The sequence below is a fragment of the Delphinus delphis genome, chromosome 8, assembly GCF_949987515.2.
Source record: "Delphinus delphis chromosome 8, mDelDel1.2, whole genome shotgun sequence".
In the NCBI taxonomy this organism is placed as follows: Eukaryota; Metazoa; Chordata; class Mammalia; order Artiodactyla; family Delphinidae; genus Delphinus; species Delphinus delphis.
This window is the reverse complement of record NC_082690.1, coordinates 79,539,115-79,547,581: the sequence shown is the minus strand read 5'-3', so window position 1 is coordinate 79,547,581 and position 8,467 is coordinate 79,539,115. Positions and strand designations below refer to the sequence as shown.

Sequence of the window (8,467 nt, the reverse complement as noted above, 5' to 3'; positions counted from 1 at the left end):
CCTCTTTGTCGTCAACTTTTGAGATCTTCCCTGAGTACAACTTGGTTTCCGAAGTGCTACACAGTGTCCCTGGTCATCATTCTCTTCACACAACCACAATCTCCTCTCCTGGAAAAGCGTCTACTCTACTGAGCTTTGCTTTTGGAAAGAACTTCTCCCTGAGACCAAGTTGAGAGCGACTCTCTGGTGCCATACTTCCCAGCATGGAGGTGAAGAACTTTGAAGTTTGGGATTACGTCGTCTTTGCAGCCCTCTTTGTCATTTCCTCTGGAATTGGGGTGTTCTTTGCCATTAGGGAGAGAAAAAAGGCAACTTCAAGGGAGTTTCTGGTTGGGGGACGGCAAATGACCTTTGGCCCCGTGGCATTGTCTCTGACAGCCAGCTTCATGTCCGCTGTCACTGTCCTGGGGACCCCGGCTGAGGTCTACCGCTTTGGGGCATCCTTCATCATCTTCTTCATTGCGTACGCATTTGTGATCCTCTTCACATCAGAGCTCTTTCTCCCTGTGTTCTACAGATCTGGCATCACCAGCACATATGAGGTAAGACAACTACTTCCTTCATCTTCACTTTGGGAGGTAGTTGCTGTTTCCTCTCCACTTGAACATGTTTTGTTATTCTTGCTTTTTTCTCTAGTGATACACATTGTCTTGATGATAACACATGATAGTTGAAAAACACTCACTTATTTTCAGGGCAATTATACATCATGGGAAAAAATATTGCAGTGTTATTGGGGAAAGCTTAAGCTTTGGATACAGATACACTTGTATCCAAAGACATCTACAGACACCTACACTTTCCATCTGTAGAACAGAAATAACAAAGTCAAGCATGCCAGGCTACTTCAATGATTAAATGAGAACATGTAGGTAAACATCTAATATACTGTCTAACTTGTAGGAGATTCTCAATGAAGGAAAGCTGATGTTATTACTTGTATTATTATTAACATCAGTATTCTGCAAAGCACAAAGAACATTGTGTAGTGTCACTTTTCAGCTAAGAAAACGGAGATACAGATAAATGACTTAGTCAAGGTTGTACAGTGGATTGTACAGTTTTAGTAAAACAGTTCAGTTACTACATTAAACCAATTGCAAATATATAACTGAGGAGATTTGAGACAGTACAGATAGAGGACATATAAGCATTTCATTGAATTTAATTTACCATTTACCTTTGCCCTTTACATATTTTTTAAATTGTAGTACCCTAATAAGAAGAAATTCAGATTGTGTAAAGTACATATTTTGGGACTGCCTCTTTCTTTATAAGAATTAGCAGTGTGGCATTAAAAGGGGTTTAAAGTATGAACTTTAAACTCAGGCTACTTGGCTTTGAATACTAGCTCTGCTGCTTAACTAGCTGTATGACTTTGGGAAAATGACTTACCCTCTCTGTACCTGATTTTCACATATGTAAAATAAGAATAATAAAACTACCTATCTTAAAGAATGTCTGTGAGGAGTAAATGAGTTATTATATGCAAATACTTTTAACAGAGCCTGGCAAGTTGTAAATGCCATGGAAGAGTTTTATATTATTTATCATTATTGTTCTTGTTGTTACAGTCCCCAAATTTCTACCAATCTCTGTATAGAAACTTGAATTTATGTTTATTTGTTCATCATCCATCTTCTGCTACTTAGCCATAGATATTCTTACCAGGATCTTTTGAAGTAGTTAAAACTGAAAGGGTAGAGTCTATTTCCCGACCTCTTGAATCTGGGATGGTGACTTGCTTGTGACTTGCTTTGACCAATATCATGTGGCAGAAGTGATGTGTGAATTGGGAGCTTAAGTCTCATGAGGCTTATAGCTTCTGCCTTTGCCTTCTTGGAATGTTGTCCTGATATAGCTATGTCAGGAAGTGGGTCTAGTTGTTCTAGCTTCTGGAGGATGAGTGAACAAGTAGAGAAGAACAGAAGCACACTGGCCGGCAGCCAACACCAATCACCAGACATGTGAGTGATGCCATCTTGGATTTTCTCCCCCAGCTGAACTTCCCATTGATTGCAGCCCCATGGCAGCCCTTGATTCAGGAGAATCAAGTAGAGGAATCACCCAGCCAATCCTAATAATTGTGAGAAATATTAAGTCCTTGGTTTTTAAGCCATTGAGTTTTGGGATTGGCAATAGCCAACTTATTTAAATGCTTTGATATGCAGGGGGATTTCAAGACTAATCTATGTCATCTGTGCTACTTTGTCACTATCCTCTCCCGTGTCAAAGCATAAGGAACTGTTCTCACCCTCAAGTTATAAATTAGACTCAACTCATTTGCAATATCATACATTTTCATTATCTCCACTTGGACAGTTTATAATTGGTCTCATCATGTTGTCTCCACTTCACTTAGAGTTATTTTCTTCTTTGTCTTATCAAACACTAATAGATCTAGCATGCTATTATTTACCCTTAACACTACCTGTGAGCTGATGTCTACCTGCTTTCTCATTTTTCTTGGACTTCTTAAGCTAAATAGTTTCTGAACTACTTACTTCTCTCTAATCCAGACTTTTTCATTATAATGCCCAGGCTACTACTTCTTCCATAGTGTTTTCTAAGCATAGATTATACACTTTTTTTTTCTGTAAATTGTTTTCCTTTTAGTTCTCCTTTAAATTACATTTGTGGCATTTTAGTAATTATATTTAAAATTTGAGAAATTAGGTGTGTAGGTATAAGATATCATTATTGAGTATTATTTCAGTACAGTAAATAAAGTGACAAAATATTTGTTGTAAATGGATATTTAGGGTGTGATATGGTCTAAACCAATGTTGTGAGGCCTTTTCAAGTCATTATAAGGATTGATGTTTACTCTCAGTGGGATGGGTCATTGCACTGTTTGGGCAGGAGAGTGCTGTAATGTGATTTGTATTTTAAGAATATTACTCTAGCTGTATGTTGAGGCTAATTATAAGGTTTTTACTGCTGAAGCAGGGGGTCTAGTTAGGAAGCTATTGCTGTAATCTAGGCAAGAATGATGGTATTAGCGTGGAGACAGAGGGGATAATGCAAGTGAAATTTTGAAAGGGTGGGGAGGAGGTGCCAGGATTCTTTTATGAATTGCATGTGGGGAATGAGACAGAAAGAGGAGTCAAGGATGGCTCCATGATACTTGAACCAACATGAAAAGTGGACTTATTTCCTGAGATGGAAAATAGTGTGGCTATATCAGGTTTGGGGTTTTGAAAATAGTCAAACATGATGGTAAATGTTACCTGTGCTATTTTTAAAAGCAAGCACAAAGCATGCAACTTTTCTGCTGAACTTCCATTTTTACTTTTGACTGTAGTTAAAACTATACACCGATCCAGGATGACCATTGGATACGTGAGTGAGTGAATACAATCTTTCAGATGGAGAATTATGCAGTTTGAATAGTCTCTTATTTCATGGATGAGAAACCAGAGACTTAGATAACAGAGTGAGATAGTGGCAAAGCTCAAACTAGAATTCAAGGTGTCTTACTTCTGATCTAGTTCTTTTTTTTTCATATATATTTTTCTTAATACTGTCTCTCTAGTTTGACTGAATTGACTGAATTTAGAGGAACTAAACTGAAATGTTAAAACCATTGACTTTTGCTGATTCCTATAGCAGTTTTCTCACTACCTTTCCGTTTTTCAGGAACAATTTCCCCTTTGCTTTCCTAGACTTCATATGCCAAACAGTCCCAAAGCCAATATCACATAGTTTGGGTTTTGTTACATTTCTCCACTTCTGATACCACATTTTATATCAGTTATCTATTGCTGTGTAACATACCATCCCAAAACAAATTTCTTAAACCAACAATTTTACCTGCTCACAATTTTGTGGATCAGTAATCTGACCTGAGCTCAAGAGAGTCTAGTAAGACAGTAAGGTTCTTCTGGTCTTACTTGGGGCCATCTCTGTAACTGCCATCAGCTAGTGGGTTGGTTAGTGGCTCGTTGGTCTAGGGGAACTCAGATGGGACAGCTTGTAGCATACTACACTTGGTTTCATCCTCTAGTAGGCTATCCGGGTTCTTCATGTGATTGGAAAAGAATCCCTGTCAACCAGAAGACACAGCTCATTACAAGCAATTTTGCAGTCTCCACTTGAATCATATTTGGTAGAAATATCACCGTCTTAAGTTGTGTTCCCCCAGAAGCAAATTCTGAGACAAGGAGTTTAATGCAAGTCATTTTGGGGGGAAATGATTTTATTAAGCATTGGTAGGCAAGTGGCAAGTGAGACATGAAAAAAAAGGAAGCCAATAAAGTTATGCTTTTGAGCAGGTTGTTATTGTGAGCAACTGAGGTTCTAGCTCACTGGGGATTTCTGGGGGACAATACAGATCACATATCAGGGTTGGTCTCCTTGAAATAAAAATAACTGGGATTTTTTGGTCCAACTTCCTTTTGTCATTGGCTGAAAGACAATGATAACACCCCCAAGCACTTCTAGTCTGCCCTGTGCAAGGGGTGAGATAAAGCCTCAAGCAGAAAATCACGGTGCAGTTAGATGCTATCAACATGTACTGGGACAGAGAGTGCCAATAAGCTCCAGGGTCACACCCACAATGACTACTACACTCACTAAGATCCCACTATGTTCCTGTCCCTGCACTTGATGTTATCGTACACTATACCATTAGATCCTACAAATGCCAATTTTAGAAACAGGTGGCCATCATTTAGTGCAATAAACTAATCCTTCCAAGGACATGTGATTTGAACCCATGTTGTCTTCAGCTTAAAAGTTTTGCACTGTTTTTTATCCTATGATACCTGAGACTTTCAGTTTCTCTCTCAGTGACTTCCTTACTTCTTTAAAAATATTTTCCTCATAGCTGGTGCCCTCAGTCACACATCCACTTGATTATTACCTGACTCACAGTGTACTGAATGTGTTGTCTGAATAAAGATGGTCTGAAAATAAGGTGGTTCTTCCCTTGGGGGAAGGGTTGAGCAGTAAATTGGGAGATGTGGATTAGTGTGAAACTGAGTCACAATTCTGTCAAGAGGAGTTTTTTCTAGGGTTTCAAAGAAGGTTCCACCTTAAGCCATCAATCAACACTTACTTATGTATTATTTCTAGGAAAAGGACACATCAGTAAACTTCTGGGTTAATCAAAATGATTTTTCTTAAATTAGATAAGAAAGAACTGCTACCAATTAGAAATTACTACCAAGAACTACCACCAGGATATTAAGTCCTCAAGTCATTTGCTACTTTTAACATTCATTTTGTTCATTCAGTACATGTTTATCATACACTGGAAGACAAATACTAGTGCCTTCTAGAATATTTGTTCAGGAATACCTTTCTTGACCTCCAACAGTAAATCAGATCCATCTGTTTAGTGTGTTCACACCTCCCTGTAGCTTTTTAGTACATACCATCACTGTAATGGTATGTACTAAAAATTTAGTACATACCATTACTTTACTTAATATAAAGTAAAGTAAAGTACTTTACTTTAGTACTTTACTATAATAAATTTAGTATAAATTTATTATAGTAAAGTATAATACTTTACTATAGTATAAATTTGTTTACTTTAGTATAAATTTGTTAATGGTCTCCTCTAATCTGTAAAATCCTTTGTGACATGAACTATATAATATTTGCTATCATTGTATAGCAGAATGCCATATAGAGGGAAAGTAATAAATATTTGTTAAATGAATGAATACATGAAAGACGAAGATAAAATGAATAAAATAAGACCCTGTTTACATGTACCAGGGAAAGTAAGTGTGGTAGGCTGAAAAATGCATCCCCCTCCCTCTAAAAATCATAATAAATGTTCTAATCCCAGGAACCTGTGACTGTCACCTTATATGGTTTAGAAAAAGAGATCTCTGTAAAGTTGAATAAATTAAGGATCTTGAGATGGAGAGATTATCCTGGTTAAACCAGGTAGGCCTTAAGTACAAGCACATTTATATGAGGGAGGCAGAAGGAGATTTGACAGACAGAAGAAAAGGCAGTGTGACCAAAGAGGCAGAGATTAGAGTGATAAATCTAAAAGCTAAAGGACTGCCTGCAGCCACCAAAAACCCCAAAGAAACAAATTCTTCCCTAAGACCTCCAGAGGGAGCAGAGCCCTGCCAACACTTTGATTTTGGCCCAGTGAAATTGATTTTGAACTCCTGGCTTCCAGCAGAACTGTAAGAGAACACAGTTCTGTTGCGTTAAGCCACCCAATTTGTGATATTTTGTTACAGTAGCCATACGAAACAAATACAGTAAGCTACGCGAATCCAACACTAAAATACAAGGCAGCAGGTGATCAAGTGTTATTACATATGAAAGAAGTTTAATATTAGTTGCCCTAAATGCTCAGAGGAGAAAGTATGAGTAGGAACAGGAATGACAATTGGGCTATCCTTTTTTTTTGTTTGTTTTTTTACATCTTTATTGGAGTATAATTGCTTTACAATGGTGTGTTAGTTTCTGCTTTATAACAAAGTGAATCAGTTATACATATACATATGTTCCCATATCTCTTCCCTCTTGCATCTGCCTCCCTCCCACCCTCCCTATCCCACCCCTCTAGGTGGTCACAAAGCACCGAGCTGATCTCCCTGTGCTATGTGGCTGCTTCCCACTAGCTATCTATTTTACGTTTGGTAGTGTATAAATGTCCATGCCACTCTCTCACTTTGTCACAGCTTATCCTTCCCTCCCCATATCCTCAAGTCCATTCTCTAAGAATTGGTGAATTTGGAGAGAGGGAGGCTCTCTCACACTGAAAATCTGCCTACACAAAGGACAAATCTGCAGAGTACAAAGCATGCTGGTTGAATTATACATAATGATTTTACGTGGAGAATAAATCATGTGAGGGTTAGTGATGTGAGCTAACAAGAAGGGTGTGGACCAGACAGTAGAGAGTTTAGAATGTCAAGCCTGGGATGTGCATTTTGTTTTGTCAATGATAGAGAGTCACTGGAAAGTTTGAGGAAAAGCATGACATGACCAGAGCTCTGCTTTAGGAGAATCAGTGCAGCAGGTGTGTGGTTGGTGGAATGAGTGGGCAAGGCTTGGAATTAGAGAGGTCAGTTAGGGGGCTACTGCATTGATCTGGGAAAGAGGAAAGGAAGGCCTGAGCTGAATCTGGGGACTGTGGGGATATAAAAGGAAATAATGGCTTTGGCATATCTACTAGGAAGAGCCCTGGATAATGAGCCAGAAAATCTGGTTTTTATTGAAGCAATAACAATTTAAAAATAAAAAACATTTATCTTCTCTGACCATCAAGGGAAGCTTGAGCAAAAATTGAGTTTTACTATATCTTTGACTTTAAATAATCCAAATTTGTTTCCTTTTCTCCCAAGTACAGATAGCGTAAAATCATGTTATAAACTAAGCACTAAACTCAGAGAAATACCAAGAAAACAGAAAACCTCTTAGCAGCGCTTACATAAAAGTTGCTGATTCTTTGCACGTCCTTCTCTCTGTTCTTTCCAGTACTTACAGCTACGATTCAACAAGCCAGTTCGCTATGCAGCCACAGCCATCTACATTTTGCAGACGGTAAGGGGTAAGAGTTGCTGCAGAGGTGGATTGGGGAGTGACAAGTATGGGTTTGTTTATTTCAGGGGGCAATTAACACAATTAAAAGAAAGATTCAACACTAAGAAGAAACTACTTTCTTCTAGATAGCACTTTCAAGACAAATGATTATACCAAGGTATTTCCACATTTCATAGACCCCATATATCTGTACAAATAATGACAAACAAATATATATATGATAAACCACCAAGGGAAAAAAAGCTTTTTCTTAAATTTATTTTGAACTCTTATTTAACCTGTTCAAGTTGCTTTTGATATGAAATGATCTGGTAACTAATTCTGTTTTGTTTTGTTTTTTTACTAGTAAACTATGTTGAACCAGAAATACCCGTTTTGCTGAAAATCTGTTTAAGACTATACTCTCAAACCAATATTCCCACATTCCCCTTTTGGACTCCTCTCCTGGGTTCTAGGGTGCCCTTTTTCTGCCCCACACTTGCCTGTGGGACACCCTCAATGCATTTCCCGTGACTCACCAAGAACTTTCTGCTAGAAGCTAACTCCCTTCTCTTTTCTTAATCAAAACTCCCACTCACTGACTGAAGGATTTAAGAACAAGAAACTGCTCCTTGACCTGTCCATAGATATTTGCCTTTTAAAACCCCACATGGATCTCTAAATGGTGAAATTTCATTTAAAATTAAATGGGACTTCATCCACTTCCATCAGTGTAGTGGCTGCAGGTCTGGGAGCTTGAAGATATACCCACTATGAAGATCACCCATGTTGGTAGTTTTCCCTGCATGGTGCTCTAATCACGGATTATTTCCATCTCCACTCTAAAATTTATGTTTCAAATTGCTAAAATGTGTTTGTGTCATGGTGATATGTGTATGATGGGGTAGTGGAAGGGTGAATCAAAAACTTAACTTGAACCCTATTTTCATATCCTTCAGAAATATAC

General features: G+C 38.1%; 1 protein-coding gene across 1 annotated transcript in view; it reads left to right on the top strand.

Moving 5' to 3' along the window:
* The first annotated feature begins 203 nt into the window (after positions 1–203).
* The window catches only part of SLC5A12 (solute carrier family 5 member 12), a 45,667-nt gene continuing 37,403 nt past the window's right edge, over positions 204–8,467 (top strand). Inside the window, exons 1-2 of the mRNA XM_060017354.1 lie at positions 204–542; positions 7,456–7,521. Of these exons, the coding sequence (XP_059873337.1) occupies positions 204–542; positions 7,456–7,521 (405 nt within the window). The remainder of the gene's footprint in view (positions 543–7,455; positions 7,522–8,467) is intronic.